The 20,164-nt window shown below is 40.4% G+C and overlaps 1 protein-coding gene across 1 annotated transcript in view; it reads left to right on the top strand.

The window, feature by feature from the left end:
• Nucleotides 1-20,164, top strand: part of LOC126198614 (uncharacterized) — a 295,295-nt gene that overhangs the window by 60,320 nt on the left and 214,811 nt on the right. Inside the window, exon 2 of the mRNA XM_049935066.1 lies at nt 16,900-17,110. Within this exon, the coding sequence (XP_049791023.1) occupies nt 16,900-17,110 (211 nt within the window). The remainder of the gene's footprint in view (nt 1-16,899; nt 17,111-20,164) is intronic.

A 20,164-nucleotide genomic window follows, 5' to 3' on the forward strand; every position in this document is an offset into this window, starting at 1 on the left:
TAAGTCCGTTGGCGCGAAAATACATTTACTAAAGATACTGCCTGTGCACGTAGCAAAGATAGTGCATACCAAGGATACCACTTATAAGCTTTATACCGTGCGGTTCTAGGCGCTGCAGTCCGGAACCGTGGGACTGCTGCGGTCGCAGGTTCGAATCCTGTCTCGGGCATGGATGTGTGTGATGTCCTTAGGTTAGTTAGGTTTAAGTAGTTCTAAGTTCTAGGGGACTGATGACCTAAGATGTTAAGTCCCATAGTGCTCAGAGCCATTTGAACCATATAAGCTTTATATCGTAAAGTCTTTTCATCTGTCGACTTCATACAGCTTTCATAATAGTGCTATAATTGTAAGGGGCAGTACGATAGGATGGGAATAGTTATTTATAACGTAATAGAGGCTAATACATGGTTTATCTGTTAATAAGCTCTCACATTGACTTAAGTGCTCGTAAATGAGATGAAGCCAGAGCTCTGATACATAATACTTTGTATGCGTATACATTTTACGAATATGAATGGCGTAAAACGCTCGCCAGCAGTCAAATTCACTGTGCAGCTCCACGAATTGGGACAAAGCTTCACAATGCCTTCGCACAAATACAGGATGCATCCTTCGATGCTTCGTGCGACTTCAACAGACGTTATCTCAGATGAAAGCACTGCACTGTAGCTGTCATCCCTGAAAGCTATTTTCTTTATCGATTTACTGCGTTTTTATATCTGTTTCATTATGCAGGTATTTGTTAGAACATCATATCCACCACAATTACACAGCAAATGAATACAGCACGAATAGCTCATACATCATGCTTGTGTTTTTATTTAATGAACGCATTACTATTTTGCCAGTAACTTTATTTAAGTGTTGGTTGCAAGTGCTATTAAAATACTGTGCTAATTAAAAAGCGGTCAGTGGATCTATTAGCGGACACCACGTTTCAAAAGAGAATCAAAAGACGCTTCTGTCAAGAAGGCACAAATGATCGTTTAAAACGTATTTAACGACAATCTTTGTACGGCGTGTGTTTTTTATCGTTTGCACGCTTTCGCAGACATACTGCCCTATTTACTCAAGAACAAACCTTCATCTACGAGATGGTCACGTCTGTAGAGCTTGACAACGATGTATTCTTGGTGGGGATGAGCTTCAGCTAATGAGAGCTGGACAGAGGTGTAACTGCTGGAGTCAAGTGAAGACTGGGACTTTTAGAGTGAAAAGCTTAACGGAGAGACTTTAGTAATTTTTACGTTTGTTCTTGAAGAAGGCAGACCTGCCTGTGATACGGTGCTTTATTCGGTCGTGTGGCTGACAGCCGCAACGAGACTTCAGACTTTACGTCGCGTGCTGGAAAGAGGCAGACTGCGTACGACAACATGCGTGATTCGGTCGTTGATTCTGGGCACTGAACGGCCGCTATCGTACTTCTGAAGGTACTTTATAATTCGAGAGCTCTGAATGTACCCCACAGTAAGACTCTTAACTTCTTCCGCTTGTAATACGGAACTGTGCGTATGCGGAGTATGAGATATTTTATCCTTTCTATGGCGTGTGTTAATTTTTAAATCATCATGTTGAACTCTGAACTGTTCTGAGATGGTAAATTTTTCGTGTATTTTGATCAGGACATGCACTTAGTTTTCGCGAGTCTTCGTTGACTATTTAGTTTCGGGACTTTTGCTACCATTCTCGTACCGCTTTCCTACATTTAATGATGGTATCTTCTGTAGGTATTTTCACTGAATTAGTAGGTTCACTTCCACTTTATGTGACATGTCCTTTCTCGAATAAGCATTAATCGACTTAATTCTCTGTCACCTTCTCCAATTGTAAACGTTAGATTAGAACCCTTTTTGCTAAATTATTCGTTTCAAGAAATATTGTTCTGAAGATGCTTCGGGAACTCAAATGAGAATCCCTGGAGGGAACGCGACGCTGTTTTCGAGAAACAGTATTGAGAAAATTTATAGACCCGCCATTTGAAGCTGACTGATGAACGATGCTACTGCCGCCAGAATACGTTTCGGGTAAGGACTACGGAGATAAAATACAAGACATTAGGGCTGATACGGAGGCATATAGACGCAGTAGTAGGAGTATCTATGTATAAGTTGAATATGTGTGAAACCACTAAGTCATCGCCAGTGATGGAGCTTCCAGTGATTAAGCAATCACAAGTGCGCGTTGTTCAGATAATGTGAGTGGGCCACTTAGTCCTAAATCTGAAAATGGTAGTGATGGTAGAGCCGATAACAGTGCAGCAGGTAGTCCGAAATCAGAGAAGGGATATGTAATTGCGAATGATTCAATAGCAAGGTTAAAGGAAATTCTGAAAAACGGGTGCGTTGAATAAAGAGATAGGTTCAATAAAATCAGAGACAGGTTCAGTGGAGACAAATGTGGCAGAAACAGTAAAAATTAAGTCAGATATTGAAAGGCCGATTGAGTTAAAATTAAAAGCCGTAAGGGCAGATGCAAGCAAAATTTCTGAAGAGGTTGGTCTGCTTAACACCGTACTCGACACAGTAGGAAACTATTTCGTGGACAAGATGGAAAAGATACATTACGTGCTGGGTGCTGAGGTAAAGAATTGTGTGCAGAGGCAAAATACACTTGAGGAAGAGACAAATAAGTCTGTTAACAATTTGTGAGGTAGAGTGCTTAAAAAGAAAAGAACATTTTGAATCAAAATTTAATAAAGGAGCTCGAACAGCAGTTTAAAGACATCAGGGCAGAATTAAATACTTTAGTAGAGAATAGGCGTTTCTGAACAAATTCTGGACGGAAGCGAAGCAAACGCGACTCCAGAATGTGTCCCTAAACGGACCAAGTTTCAAACACGTAAGTGGGCCGGTGAGGAATTTTTGTGTGCGTGAGGTAAGTTAGCGCACATAAATCGTTCTCTGGGAGCTTAGGACGCTTGTGGAATATTTACAATGGGATCTCGTACGCAGTCCGACCAACTCCGTCGATAAATTTTTAGATTTCTTTGAAAAACTTAACCAGGCATTGAAATTCAATAATGATAGTAAGGAATTGTGTTCCAGTAGAGGAGCAATAGTACCATCCACATCAATTTAATGATCAGAACAGAAACAATTATCAATGTAATAATAATTTTCAGAGGGGTAACGGAAAACTAAACAGGGAACAAAGATTTGTGAGGCCGGAGCCTCATGAAATGCAACAACAGAATTAGAGATCGGGAAACTGCAGATCGCCATGTATCAGGTGCGGAGATGGCGAAATAAACCGGCGTTGTAAAGGACACGTAATTTTAAAAATCCTATGGGTGTCGAAAATTCGGCAAAAAAGCGAAAAATATTGGAGTTGAAGGTTATGATAAATAAAAATAAAACGGGGAGTAATTTTGAGCAGTGCAACCATAAAGAGTGTGCAAGAAATATTGTAAACATTGAGAATCATGCTTCAGTGTCATTGACTGATGGCTTCACAAGATCGACGCGATGAGACGTTTTGGTGACGTGACAAGACGTTGAGAATGGTGGTTTGCAACTCGAGTAGCTAGGTGAAATGCGACTAAAGTATGGGAAACCTTGTAAAATTACGAAAGTTGGTGAAAAATACTTAAAACTGAGATACGACAAACTTGTGTGTGAATAAGGGTACAGACATGCTCGCATGGGTGTAAGAAAATCATTCCTTTCTCCCAACAGTGCGACTGACAACTGATGGTCCATACTATCCATGCTCTATGGCTTCAAATCCTGCAGAATACCCACATGTTCCACAAGTGGATATACATTGTAAGCCACATAAATGAAAGACATAGTGTCCAAAGATTTGGTGGTCATTATGACCGTCGTCTAGGACACCAAAACTGAGATCATATACCAACGTGTGATATGCCCGCCAATATGAGGAATCAGTGCTCTTGATCTCTTCGAAAATGGAACACTGAGACATCTGCTACGCTGTCACTATGGGACATAAGTTTAAATGTAGAGGACATTACCTTTGTAGAGCTGTTTGGAGATGCTCCACAATACTGCAAGTCCTTCAAGTTTCACATTTTTTGTTAATAAGAAACACCACCTCTGTCATTTATTTCAAACAGCCGGTGTGTTGTTGTGGGAGTAACATAGTTTACATCATGTGATGTCCAGCTTTCTGACAGCCAATGGAGCGAAATGTTTTAATGCCAGTTTAGCACTTCATGCAGACCTCAAAATGGTAGAAAAAAAGGAAGGCGATGTACAAAGGTGTTGTCATACACTACTTGGATCTATTACAGCAGAAAAACAAAGTATCAAACTGCTTATGAAAGAACAACACAAGGAACCCTGTCTTGTGATTGATAGTCTGTGGAATATGGTTCTCCTACAGAACAGCAGTACAGGTGGCAAAACATACAAAAGGGTTGAGCATGGGGACTTCGACCACTGAACACCTGGTCCAACAGAGCAATACACATATTTTTAGTAGGATCACCACTTCGATGTCAACATGTATAAGACATTTGTTTTCGATATTGGAGAAGAGATTGATGCAGTAATATCTTATCGAGTTCTATGCCAGGTGATGTTAGTTTCGAAGTTTTTATAGTTTCTAGTTTTACCCCATTTGATGTTATAAAAACAACGAGGGATATATATATATATATATATATATATATATATATATATATATATATATATATAGAGAGAGAGAGAGAGAGAGAGAGAGAGAGAGAGAGAGAGAGAGGAGAGGGGAGAGAGGGGTGGGGGAGGAGGATTGCGCTATCAACAAAGTCTCTGACATCATTACACTGTCGTATTTTTAATGCAGTAATCACAGGAATATGATAAAGGAGATGTACAGGGTGATATTTATAGACTGTCATTCGATATTGATGACTTTTAGATGTTATGCTTCTGAATTTTTGTTCGCAGTCCACGTATGCTCCACATGGTTGTGAATTTCTTCCTGTACGTTAGTGTGCTATTTTTCTCACTATGATAAGTCTCTACCTAGTCAGCGACGGATGGAGGGCCAGACTGCCTTGTAAGTAATGGAATAGTGCTGTCCGAAGATGATAGGATTTCGAGAGAGTTAGCACGGGTCTGTGACTTGCTAGAGGACATCTCGTATTCATGGAATCATGTGGATCCAAATGCTGTATATCGGAGAATGGAATGTTCATGAGAATACAGTAGGTAAGTGATTGACGAAAGGGGAGTTGAGAGGTGAGCTCTAAACCGCATCTTCTAAGTGTCACTGGCAGATAGCATACGACTCGCAAAGAGACTACAGTGAGAAAAGTAGGAGCTTGTACAAAGAAGTGCTGTCCTTTGTTTTCTAAATAAATAAGAGAGCACATTCTTCTGAGGCCGGAGTGGCCGAACGGTTCTAGGCGCTACAGTCTAGGCGCTACAGTCGACCGCGCGACCGCTACGTCGCAGGTTCGAATCCTGCCTCGGGCATGGATGTGTGAGATGTCCTTAGGTTAGTTAGGTTTAAGTAGTTCTAAGTTCAAGGGGACTGATGACCTCAGCAGTTAAGTCCCATAGTGCTCAGAGCCATTTTAACCATCTGAACCATTCTTCTCAGAGTTTTGTGTCTCTATAAATGGATGGACTGACATCTTAATAAGTTGACTAAATTTACATTTACATCGATACACTTACTTCGCAAGCTGTCCTGTGGTTTGTGGCAGAGCGTACGCTGTACCACTACTAGTCATTCGCTTTCCTATTCTACTCTGAAACAGAGTGAGTGAAAAAGACTGCCTCCTTATGAGCTCTAATTTCTCGTATCTTATATTATTGGTTCTTATGTGAAGTGTCTGTTGGTGGTGGCAGAATACTTCTGTGTTCAGCTTCAAATGTCTGTTCTCTATAGTGTTCCTCAAAAAGAACATTGTCTTCGCTCCAGGGATTCCCATTTAAGATACCTGGCGAATGTTATCTGATTGTTGAAAAAAAATTGTTGTTATTGTTGTCTTCAGTCCAGAGACAGTACTGTACCCTTTCACCACCCGCTACCCATGTAGATAAAAAAATGGCACGGTACTATCCTTGCAACGCGAGGGTAGTCCCGAACTTTTTTTTTAAAATTTGTATTTGATTAAACCTAGTATGTGATCATAGCCAGGAGGAGACCCGAGCCCCTGGTAATCCCAAACAAATGATTAAATTCCATAACTCAGTTTGTTGTCATCAGTCCTGAGACTGGTTTGATGCAGCTCTCCATGCTACTCTATCCTGTGCAAGCTCCTTCAACTCCAAGTAACTGCTGCAACCTATATCCTTCTGAATCTTTTAAGTGTATTCATCTTTTGGTCCCCCTCTACGATTTTCACCCTCCGCACACATCCCTTGATGTCTCAGGACGTGTCCTACCAACCGATTCCTTCTTCTAGTCAAGTTGTGCCACAAATTCCTCATGTCCTCAATTCTTTTCAGGACCTCCTCATTAATTACGTGATCTACCCATCTAATCTTCAAATTAATTGCTCACTGTGAAAAGTGACCCTCATGATCAATTTAATTAATTAACCTATCAATTTGATATCAGTGACGTGCCACTGGGCGGTTGGAAGCGAATGCTAGAGGGCAATGGGTATGATCCGGGAGCTGGAGTGGTAATAGACGTTTTTTCATTCAGGCGAGATGTTTCAACGAAATTTCAATCTCTCACCTACTCAGGGAGAGATTACCATCACAATAAAATAAGCTATATTACCGAATTTATAAAATGATACGTCGCATAAACCTGATATTTACAACTTCTCTGTGCGATTACCTTAAGAGGCTTTGTATGTGATGAAGCATTTGATTAATTTAAGAGAGTCGGAAATAGAGGAAGCATCGTATGACACAGGTAGAACATGCTCTTAGCACTCCGTCACAAATCAATAATGAGTTTAATATTCCAGTCCTGTGATGCAGGATGTAATAGATGTTAAGCTGGTTAGAACAGATTTTTTTGGCTGATGAGGGAATACTGAGAGAACATATAACCTGTGCCATACTGTCAAAGGATTTTCACAACAAGGAACGGTACATTAACGATGCGAATACACGTGTCTGCCCCGACATCTTCTGTCTTCGAAATTAACTCGTATAAAACGGAGAAATCTACGTCTTGCTTGAGAAATTCGAGGTGTATGGTCAGCAACATTCTGTCTCAGACATACTCCGCAAGCCACCTGACGGTGTGTGGCGGAGGATACTTTGAGTATCTTTATCGGTTCTCCCTTCTATTCCAGTCTCGTATTGTTCGTGGAAAGAAAGATTGTCGGTATGCCTCTGTGTGGCCTCTAATCTCTCTGATTTTATCCTCATGGTCTCTTCGCGAGATATACGTAGGAGGGAGCAATATAGTGCTTGACTCCTCGGTGAAGGTATGTTCTCGAAACTTCAACAAAAGCCCGTACCGAGCTACTGAGCGTCTCTCCTGCACAGTCTTCCACTGCAGTTTATCTATCATCTCCGTAACGCTTTCGCGATTACTAAATGATCCTGTAACGAAGCGCGCTGCTCTCCGTTGGATCATCTCTCTCTCTTCTATCAACCCTATCTGGTACGGATCCCACACTGGTGAGCAATATTCAAGCAGTGGGCAAACAAGTGTACCGTAACCTACTTCCTTTGTTTTCGGACTGCATTTCCTTAGGATTCTTGCAGTAAATCTCAGTCTGGCATCTGCTTTACCGACGATCAACTTTATATGATCATTCCATTTTAAATCACTCCTAATGCCTACTCCCAGATAATTTATGGAATTAACTGGTTCCAGTAGCTGACCTGCTATATTGTAGCTAACTGATAAAGGATGTTTCTTTCTGTGTATTCGCAGCACATACACTTCTCTACATTTATATTCAGTTGCCATTCCCTGCACGATGCGTCAATTCGTTGCAGATCCTCCTGCATTTCAGTACAATTTTTCATTGTTACAACCTCTCGATATAACACAGCATCATCCGCAAAAAGCCTCAGTGAACTTCCGATGTTATCCGCAAGGTCATTAAAAGCGGATTTTGTACGCTGGGGAGAGACTGTGTCGGAATGGAATTGCAATTAGAACTACCGGGTGATAAAAAAGTCAGTATAAATTTGAAAACTTAATAAACAACGGAATTATGTAGATAGAGAGGTAAAACTTGACACATATGCCTGGAATGACATGGGGTTTTATTAGAACAAAAAAAGTCACTCTATATTGCTAGACGCGAGAAAGATCTCTTGCGCGCGTCGTTTGCTGATGATCGTGTGCTCAGCCGCCACTTTCGTCATGCTTGGCCTCCCATGTCCCCAGACCTCAATCCGTGCGATTATTGGCTTTGGGGTTACCTGAAGTCCGAAGTGTATCGTGATCGACCATCTCTAGGGATGCTGAAAGACAACATCTGACACCAATGCCTCACCATAACTCCGGACATGCTTTACAGTGCTGTTCACAACATTATTCCTCGACTACAGCTATTGTTGAGGAATGATGGTGGATGTATTGAGCATTTCCTGTAAAGAACGTCATCTTTGCTTTGTCTTACTTCGTTATCCTAATTATTGCTATTCTGATCAGATGAAGCGCCATCTGTCGGACATTTTTGAACGTTTGTATTTTTTTTTTTGTTCTAATAAAACCCCATGTCATTCCAAGCATGTGTGTCAATTTGTACCTCTCTATCTACATTATTCCGTGACTTATTCAGTTTTCAAATTTATGCTGACGTTTTGATCACCCAGTGTATGTCCAAGCTGCACCTGCTTGACCCACAGTGCACTGCGGCCAGCGGCACAAGTGGTCATGCGACTTTAGACGATTGGGAGTCATGGCTTAGCTTAGTCAGTGACTTGCGGTTAGCTATAAGGAATGCTCCGACCTGTTGGCTCTTGCCTGTAATGGTGCTCTCTGGACGACTGGCTAGCGAAGTAACCAGTATGTTGGATGAGCAGCGACAGGAACAGACGTGTGTGTTGCGTGAGAAGATTCAATATGACGGGTGTTTACCAGGACAGTTATTCCACACTCGTAAACTGGTTGGTTGACTGATTAGTGACAGTCTCTCTGACGTCTGAGTGTTCGGTAGTGCCGCTGTTTGGATGCCGGGTTTTGGATGTGCAGCTGCTGGTGTGGCTGATGCATGTGTGGGTCTCCACAACTGGCATCCGTGATGTGATGTGATGTGATGTGTCGGGCAGCAGCACGGCAGCAGCTCCCGACAGTCATCGTATGATGCACTCTTTGCAAAAACAAGTGTGTGTGATTGGCAGAATTTTTTCACCCATTATGTTTAGTGGAAACGTTGTGGTGGAGGAGGATGCTTGTGCTGTCAAACATTGGCGCGTACAAGACTTTGGATATATTTAGCGCTACAACTTATTTGTGGCAGAAATTTAGTCACTTGATTTGCAAAATATTTGTGTGTGATTCTCAAACGTACAATGTATGTCTTGGTATGAAGAAGAATCGTCATAAAGTGATGGCGAATGTTTTAAGCGATCTATTTGGCACCTGTAAATGTTTAAACAATGAATTTGATAGGGTGGTGCAAATGCACTGTTTCCCACTATATCGAAATTGCGTCAGGGCTCCCTTTGTCCCTAGCATTAGCCAATAGGAACAGATGAAAACCACTGTTTGTGTGGTTGGAGACGTTGGTTCACACACAACCAGGACTTAGCCACTTGGGAGAGATGGAGACAGGAAGCGAATCTGGAATTTCCTGATCAACAGAAGGTGCCATCTGATTCTTTGTTTGGGGCCACGAGATCAAAGAAGACCAACATCTCATCCATGGTCGGTGGTATTTATCATCATGATCTGTAATTAGGACATTGGGTGATGTTGCCTGGGTGACAGACACAAAGGCAGGGCGACCCCAAACAGCGTGTACTATACCACACTTCATCCCATTCCTCGGTGCCTACAGTTATTATATCAAGCGAAGTGGGGATGGAGGTGAAGATGTAAGCTTTACCCAAGTGGGGGAGTCCGGTCTCCCACAAATTGATTAAATAAAGAATATGCATCAATATATTATTGAACTGATTTGACTGTCATGTTGTGAGAGCCTTCCTCTTCAGTGCAGACTCTGTCTTTTGCCTGGAAATTTCTTCTGTGAAGGGTGGAGACAGAGGGGCTGAGGGATGGGGGCTTGGGAAGTCCTATGCGAGTGAGACTGTGCACTAGCTCAGTTGATCCCTGCACATCAAGATGAGCACACACACATTAAAATCTCGCAACAAATCTACAGTGTGAAATTACATATTAGGATATGGGTCATACCATGGAAAATCACCCAGAAATTTTAGGAAATGATACCCATCATCAAAATCCTTGAAATTTTTGGGTAGTGGAAGTTTACCTACATATATTTACATCTCCAGAATGTAAATGTTGCAGGTCGTTTACTTTTTCACTTATGATAAAAAGAAGTTGTATAGCTTCAGGAGTTCAGGCAATAGTTCCTACAGTTTTTCAAGGGAAGCTTGAATCTTTTTTTAGTTAAAGAGGAAGGTTTATTTTTTATAGTCATCCTTCTTGTAGTCAATATCCACCATCCCCAATTCAGAAAAAATTGTAAATAATTTCTTTTAAATAAATTCCATGCATGGACACTATAATTTTTTAAAGTATTTCCCCAATAGACACCTTTAAAAAATTAACAATACTATTATATATATTCCCTTATGTTACATAAGAAGAATCAGTTTCTAGAAATAAAGGGAAGTGTGAAAAAAACGTTATTGTAAAAGAAATATTGAATTTGCTAACTCATGACTACCATTTCACCGTTAAATTGCTGAAGTTGGCTACACTGGATTTTCCTAGGAACAAATCATATCTGAGAACACTGTTTTATTGCCACTACATGTATAGCATCATCCAGTTCCTTTGTTTTGAGTCATATGTTCACTGAGCATGCAGTTCTGAGCTCTTGTACTGAGTTGCACCGAGAATCAATTATTGGTTAAAACTTCAATTGTTGCAGTTTTTAACTATTCATTCCAAAACAAAAGTAAGTCCCCTAATGTTACAATAATAATGTGAAATATTTTTGTTATGAAACAATGGGGTACAATCATTTTTCATTATTTAATTACTTTTGATGTTACACCAATCATCTTTTGAATTATTTACGAAAAATGTTGGTTTTATGACTGAAGCAGTATGGAAAATACAAGTAGGCAGTGTTTTCTTGGCCAGTATCTGGAAGATATATATGATAATGCCCTGACTTGTGTAAATGATCTGATCAATGAAGAACAAGAACTTTTACTATGGCGAAGCAACAGTCATTAATACTGTGATTTAAGTGTTTCATGTGTGTGTGTTCAACACGAAGGCCGGTACCAGCGCAGATTCTCTCCACATAAGAAAATTTGCTGTGATCCCTTCAAGCGCCATAAACGATCTGTTTCATTTGGATTGCGTGAAATTAGTTTAGAAAAGACAAAGACCTTCAAAATGAGAGACTTAAGCGTTATTCTTGGGGAGAAAATGTGCCCTACCTGTACAAAACTTATTAATGAAAAACAAGCAAGTGACGACTCATCGCCAGATTATATAAATGACAGTAATGTGAAAGTGCAGACCCTGAAAAATGTGTGCTCAATACTAGCTTAGGAGTATCTCCTGCAAAGCTGCATTCATTTGATTGGCATAATCAGTATGCAGCAGCCAAACGAAAATTTCACATACATATCAAGCTGAGTTGGCAGCTGATGCAAGCTCTATCCCTGACAGTAATGTAACAGAACTGGAAGAAAAGGCAAAACATCATGATGAACTCATGGACGAAATCAAACAGGAAATTGAATTTTCAAACAATCGTGAAAAAATTCAGTTACTTACTTTTGTGATGCCATCTTGGTCTCGACAGAAAGTCAGTTCCAAATTTCAGGTTTCTGAATATTTGGTACGACAAGCAAGAGCTTTTTAAATGGAGAAGAGTATTTTATCGATGGCTGAGCAGAAAAGAGGAAAGACATTGACACATGATACAGTGCAAAAAGTAAAGAATTTTTATTTGAATGACAAAGGCACAAAAATAATGCCTGGGAAAAAAGACAAAAGTGATCACCAGCGAAAATACCTAAAAACAAAAGTGTCTTGTTTTAAGTAATTTAACTGAATTGTATTCTCTCTATAAAAAAAGTATCCTGAAGACAAAGTAGGATTATCAAAATTTGCTTCTCTTCAACCAAAACCGTGTATACTTGTAGCATCATCAGGAATACATACAGTATTCTAACAGTTTGGACGACTTAAAGTGGTAAAGTATGTATGCAAACTTCCACTTGTTTTACGAGATGACTTACTTGAGATGCTCGGCCGACCTTCTTTGCTGGCTAGCCTGCTACTGAAAACTCTCTTTCTCTTCTTCTCCGAAGTATGCTACTAGCTACAGGAATTTCTTAAGAGTCTTTCTATTTATAAAAATAAGTAGACTTACTAATTTTCATTTGCTTCAATTATCGACGTATATTTAAACTTCAGACATGTTACAAATCCCACTCTTCAGATTAATACATACTGTTTAGTAAGTCTCTCGTGTCTCCAAACGGCAGAAACAAACTAATTTACATTTACGAGAATGTTGGCTTACACACCATGTCCATTCTCAACATAAATCAGAAACAAGGGTAAGACAGAAGTCATTTTTCATTAACAATAGTCACTGACACTATTATCTCAGAGTTACATAAATACTCCATGGTCCTCTCGTACGCACTTTCACTAAAACTTCCATGGATCGTCCGACAGGTACTCGTCGGTGCCGTTCGACCGCCATATTTACATTCTTCCTCCGACTGAATTTAAACCTGCACCACAGACATGTCGTGGTACTAGAAAGAGCTGTACGGGACAGAAAATCAGGTTTATTTTGCTGAATGGGGACAAATTACAGGAAACGATTTCAGAGTATACAGAGCAAGAAAGGTCATGGGGTCTATGGCTGAAAATCAGTGGTGTCTATTCTACAAGGTATTAGGTCTCTACAGCACAATACTGTCCATAATATGCTGTGAAGAGACCACCATTAGAAAATATGTTCAAAGTGGCTCTAACCAAGTCTGAACACTATGCAATAGCGACTGATGCATATGGTTGTATGTGCACTTCAACGCTGTCACAGGCAGCCAGAATGCTTTGTTCCAGTGTCTGCACATCTGGGATACACTCCACAGTACACGATTTCTTACATGTCCCCCACAGGCACATATTTAAAGTGTCCAGGTCTGCTAACTGGGTGGCCATACGACTGGACAACCTCGACCGAGTTGTCAGAAGGGGTGGATGTTGAGATGTCTCCAAATGAAAATACAGAACTGAGATGGACCACCATCATGTAGTAGCAAACTTTAGCTGTGTCAGTGGCAATGGGCACATACAGTAGACTAAGATTAGTAGTTTCTGAAAACACGTTAGAATTGTACAATTTAATTTTTGTAAATTAATTAAAGTTGCCAACTGTATATTTAGTTCTACCTTTTGGCACTGCATCGTATGACTAATTATTTATATGCAATATCCTCATCACTGAGCAACTGCAGAACTACCATCCCATTACAGTATACCACGAGTAATAAAAAAGATATCATATTTCAAATATGTATAACTCCCTTAAAACGCTCTTCTGGCCATACGTCCATGTGACTTTTTCTGCTCCTTATCTTCTCAGCGACTGTTCACTCCAGTTTGTCCCCATTTAGCAAAACTACCTTAGTTGCAGCACGTAAGTAGTATGCCAATGGGTTTTCTGGTGCACTTTTGATATCAAATTAACACGCAAATTACTTAAATTGTGACGGCTGATTGATTTATGATCTCAACCTATTGCTCTGCTAAGTGGTTATTCATGTAACCTCTGCCCCTCTCCTTAATTCATTGCTATGCTAATTGATTTCTGACCCCCTGGGGATAATCTAAGAAACCTCACAACCCAATCCTCCTCCACTACCCCTCTGTGCAATTCCCAACCCTCCCTGTCGCCTATATGAGCAAACTTTTGACATCAGATTAATTACCTAATTGATTAAATCGATCAATTAGTTAACCCCCCCCCTCTGTCAAATCCCCCAGCCCTCCCTTCCCCTCCTCCACCTCGAAATTAGCAGGAAAAGACTCAATCTGTGCTGGACAGGATGGATCTGACGATACAAGGTTGAAGTCAGTGTCAATTACATAGTAGAGGATACACCATTTATTTATAAAGGAGCTGAATCTCTTCATTTGGCGAGAAAATCTCATGTACAGCATCTACATATGGGTCAATCCATGTCACGTCATCCAGGCCATGACACCCATTATCTAGTTGTGAACGAGATTTTGTGTACTGTGCAATTGCTGAAAGTTTGATGCAATGCGTTACTTCAAAGAAAAATGTAAAAATTTGAAAATTGGCTGCAGTTTTTAAACAAAAAATGGTACGCTGACACTTTTTTTCCTGAATATCCTTATGGACATGTGGTTTCTGAAAACATGTTAGAATTGTCCAATTAAATTTTTGTAAATTAATTTTTTTTATTTTTATTGTTAAATTAGAAAAAATATTTGGACAGTTGCCCCCCCCCATCTCTCTAGAAAACACTGAAAAAATTAGAAAGTGATCTACAAATAATAAAGTTTCATCACACAAGAACTATTCTGGAGAGAAATACAATTACTACCCAAGAGACATTAACATCATAAGTACACATAACAATATCCAAACTGAACAAAATTTGCAATATTTAAACAAAATTACACATTATAAAAGATAGGGCAACTTGGACATATGAACACTTTCTTACCTCTGCCATAACCAAATTAACTCAATGTAAAAATACGTAGCATTTTGTTCATAATATTCAAGCATTTTGTCAAAAGCCAATACTGTCAAACCTGCACAAAATGCTGGTCCTGCAATTTGCAATCAAATTGATTCGGAACTGCACATGTCATGAGACACTTTGATGCTTGGATAATATTTTTTTGTATGAGGACCACTTTTCTTCCACCAACTTTGAGGACTCTTTGCTCAGAGAATAAGAATGGCCTGTTGCTGTGGTGATATCAACTTCACATAGAATATGAGAGAAAGAAACATCCCAAACATCATTATCAGACCAATAGAAAGAGTGGGATGGTCTATGAGGATGCATGAACCTTACTGTAACATCTACTTCTTCACAATTCACCCTCTCAACCATTGCCAAATACCAAGAAGTCATATGCACATGCAACATAGCAGTTGGGCTGTACAGTGCATTCTGGCGTTAGTGGCGGAAGTGCATCTGAAAAATCATGCACGATACTAAAATCTGTATCACAGCTCAGCCTTCTTGCTCCAATCTTGGTTGATGATACTGGTACAATGTAATGCACAGATCGTGTTCCAGGAATTGTTTTTGCACTTGTGAAGTGCTGAGAAAGATAATGTGTGACTTGTACCATTTCATCTTTTGAAACAAAGAGAACTGAAATGCCTCGCAGGTTCTCAAGCTGTGAAGCTGTAAGTATTTGATCTTTATACCCTCTCTGCAAACTTGTTTTTGTGACAAGTCTTTTAACATTGTCACCAATACCTTCACAGATAGATTTGCCATGGCTAGTAGCTAAAAAGGACCAGCTGCAATTTATGTTGAAGTCGTGTTCATGGTAGCAGATATTTCTAAAATTCTTACAATATTTATGTTTTGCAGTACAACCATCGGTGAAATATCCAACACATGCAAGATGAATTTCTGGAAAAAGTTCAGTATAGTCTGGTACACCAAGACAACATCATATTCTAGATCATCAGCAACCATACAAATACTTTTTGCATGCAGCTGTTTGTCCTTTTTGTAATATATATGGACACTGTGAAGAGTGCAGCTGCCATTGTTCCAATTGCACCCCTGTAATTCATCTTTAACAACAAAATTGAGATTAGATAATCACATTGTGACTGAGAAATAAAAGAGTGTGAAGAAGTTTTTCAATTTTGTTAATTAGTGTGTCACAGAACTCTTACATTGAAGTGATCTGAACACTTAAAGTCATTCTATCAGTTGATACCCACTGACTGTACTGAACCATCTCATCAGGATCATACTCTTCTATTTCATTTTCTAAGTGCTTTTGGAGCAATGAACTGGCGGGCCTTTTTCACACAGATTTCTATCACATGTTACTATTTTCGTTAGATCTTCGTATGTTTCTCTAATAGAAATGGAATTTAGATGCAATTTAAGGTTTTGGTGGTAAAAGCACACACATAATGTCGTCACAAGCAGTAGGTAGGATTCTATCATCCCACACTAACATCTAAAATATCATGTGTTCTAGAAGGTAGAAGGCCGAGTGGTTCTAGAATTTACACCGAAATTCTCGAATCACGACATTATGTGTGTGCTTTTACCACCAAAACCTTAAATTGCATCTAAATTCCATTTCTATTAGAGAAACATACGAAGATCTAACGAAAATAGTAACATGTGATAGAAATCTGTGTGAAAAAGGCCCGCCAGTTCATTGCTCCAAAAGCACTTAGAAAATGAAATAGAAGAGTATGATCCTGATGAGATGGTTCAGTACAGTCAGTGGGTATCAACTGATAGAATGACTTTAAGTGTTCAGATCACTTCAATGTAAGAGTTCTGTGACACACTAATTAACAAAATTGAAAAACTTCTTCACACTCTTTTATTTCTCAGTCACAATGTGATTAATCTCAATTTTGTTGTTAAAGATGAATTACAGGGGTGCAATTGGAACAATGGCAACTGCACTCTTCACAGTGTCCATATATATTACAAAAAGGATCCCTTCATCAAGCTACATAAATTCCTCTCCTTGCTGATTCTGTGGAGAACGTTGAGCTATCAGTCCACTTTATCTTCAGGGACCATGCATAAGAGCACATCGGAAAAGCTTTGATGCTCCTCTCCTGCTAGGAACTGACAGCTGTACACCGTGTTGCAGGTGTATCCAGAGCTGGGCCGCCTTACCGTCACCTACCGCGAGCTGTCGCAGCGCGCTGCTGGCGTCGCCTTGGAGCTGAAAGAACGTGGTTTGAAGCCCGGCGACGTGCTAGTGGTGGCCACCAGCATCGTCCCACAGTTCACGCCTGTCATGGCCGGTGCTCTGCTGAGGGGCGTCACCGTAGCTCCCATCAATCCAGGATTCGACTCCAGTGAGTAAATCTGGCAAGTACTTATGGTAACTATTGGCGTGTATAATACTTAAGGTCAGCAGTCCCCTAGAGCTTAGAACTTCTTAAACCTAACTAACCTAAGGACATCACACACATCCATGCCCGAGGCAGGATTCGAACCTGCGACCGTAGCGGTCGCGCGGTTCCAGACGCGTCCAAACTCCTGCAGTATTTTAGAAAGGATAGTACTTTTCAGTGGACTGCTGTTAATACTGTTTATTCACTACGACTGCGATTTCAGCCTTATGCCTAGCGTTCTTTTTAAGAGGACACTGTCCTCTTGTCAATTATGTTTACATATACCTAGCGTGTAATAATGGTTCAAATGGCTCTGAGCACTATGGGACTCAACTGCTGAGGTCATAAGTCCCCTAGAACTTAGAACTACTTAAACCTAACTAACCTAAGGACAACACACACATCCATGCCCGAGGCAGGATTCGAACCTGCGACCGTAGCGGTCGCGCGGTTCCAGACTGTAGCGCCAGAACCGCTCGGCCACCAGCGGCCGGCAGCGTGTAATAATTTTCGTGGCTTACATGTAAGGACGAAGCACTTGACTATCCAAGTCATGTCACCAGTGTGCATAACTTCCACTGTGCATGGGATGTGCGGTCGTTGTTCAGATAGCCTTTAGTACGCAGGATTCAAGAACGAATCTTATGTGAAGTGCAGCAGACGTTTTTTATCTGTGGCACTCAACAGTATATGCTGATTAAAGAAAACACTTCGGAAATGTTTTCGACAGCATTAGAGAACACAAACTCAAATATGATTTTAAAAAAGGGACTGAAAACTATACAAGTGTTAATAGAACAAAATAGAAAATTATGTTGTTCATCATTTAAGACGCGAATTTGCGCACGTATTTCATCAGTATGTCTAGCAAATTTCGTCTGGCAGATTGATTTTCGCGTTGTTCACGATTAATGACGACGTATATCGTGAACTATGAGTTGTACACTGATATGCTTTTGTAGGTACGTCCAGTAGTATATGCGTCCACTGTATATGTGCCTACTGCCTGTGAAGTAAGTTTTGAGTAGAGCTAGCGGCAAAGAATTAATACATTAAAATGTCATGCAGGATGCGGCAGTTTCTCACGCATGACAGTGTCTATGACTTCATAGCTCCTGATCTATGACTCGTACAATGATACATTTTTCTTGGTACGTTCAACAGCATCTGCGGATATCATCTGCGAAATACGTTGCGAATAGAGTTAGTAGTAACTGTTAGTATTGCATGATGCAGCAGTTTCACACGCATCTTATTGTTCATGACGATTTATCTCCTGAACTAGGGTCGTACGATGATATGTTTTTGTAGGTACATTCAGCGACATATGTAAGTTCTGTCTGCAAAATGTGTTGCAAATAGAGTTAGTAGTAAAGAAGCAATAAATTAAAACGCCATGTTTCATGTGGCAGTTTTAGTGCATTAACTGCTGAAATGTAGTAAGCGATAGAGATCTCAGGTTCGAGTCCTGGTCGGGGCACAAATTTTCAACTCTCCCCATTGACATTTATCAGCGCCTGTAAGCAGCGAAGGGTCTGGATTTCATTGTGATTTCATTCTGTCAATATTTGTCCTCACTTAACGAACAGTCTGCTTCCCTGCTAAAAGAAAACAAATTCAAATTAAAATGTTAAATGGCTAAATTCACGCTAGTTCTGTTGTCGACAGCACCTTCATTGTTCATTCCACTTCTCCTTAACCCTTTCGTGGCCTGTGGGGCATATACTTCCCATTAAAGGTATTTTTCTACAACGTTTAAGAGTATATGTATTACCACTTCTGTACGCTCCTGGCATCTGGTGGCAATCCGCTGCGCCAACTGTTGCTTCCGTTTATTGCCTTCAGGAGTGTGGGAAGTATATCCCACCAAACAACTGTGTTTTAATGGTTACTGGGAAGCACAGTTACCACCAGTAGTTTCTGGAAGGGGCTTGGGAAGCATATTTACCACAAAATTAATCTGTCATTTGTAGTCTTTGGGAAGCATACTCACAAGGGAACCTCCCCATAGCACCCCCCTCAGATTTAGATATAAGTTGGCACACTGGATAGGCCTTGAAAAACTGAACACAGATCAATCGAGAAAACAGGAAGAAGTTGTGTGGAACTATGAAAAAATAAGCAAAATATACAAAATGAGTAGTCCATGAGTAAGGCAACATCAAGGCTGATATTAGCTCAGCAACGCAGTGGTCCCGTGGTTAGCGTGAGTAGTTGCGGAACGAGAGGTCCTTGGTTCAAATCTTCTCTTCATTCAAAATTTTAATTTCTTTATTTTCGCAAAGTTATGATCTGTCCGTTCGTTCATTAACGTCTCTGTTCACTGTAATAAGTTTAGTGTATGTGTTTTGCGACCGCAACGGTAAACCGTGCGATTAGTAAACGAAAGGACGTGGCCCTCCAATGGGAACCGAAAACATTTGATCGCTAGGTCATAGGTCAACCGATTCCTCCACAGGAAAACGTGTCTGATATATTCTATACGACACTGGTGACGGCATGTGCGTCACATGACAGGAATATGTTGTCGACCCACCTAACTTGTACACTTGGCGAATGGGTAAAAAGATTCTTCTACTTTATCCGATTTCGGTTTTCTTGTGGATATGATAATCACTCCCAAAAAAGTGATGAAAACATAAGAGTTTGTCTCGTGAACTGAAAAAAATTAAATTTTTCGCTACGGGGAAGACTTGAACCAAGGACCTCTCGCTCCGCAGCTGCTCACGCTAACCACAGGACCACGGCGCTCCTAATTCTGAATTAGCCTTGATGTTGCATATCTTGCACATGGGCTACTCAGTTTGTATATTTTGCTTATTTTTTCGTAGTTCCACACAACTTCTTCCTGTTTTCTCGATTGATCTGTGTTCAGTTTTTCAAGGCCTATCCACTGTGCCAACTTATAACTAAATCTGAGGGGGGTGCGATGGGGAGGTTCCCTTGTCAGCACCAACTTAGGGGTATCCCAAAGCTTTTGGGAATATATCTTACCACGGTTGTCTATGTGTGACA

The sequence above is a fragment of the Schistocerca nitens genome, chromosome 8 (assembly GCF_023898315.1).
Source record: "Schistocerca nitens isolate TAMUIC-IGC-003100 chromosome 8, iqSchNite1.1, whole genome shotgun sequence".
In the NCBI taxonomy this organism is placed as follows: Eukaryota; Metazoa; Arthropoda; class Insecta; order Orthoptera; family Acrididae; genus Schistocerca; species Schistocerca nitens.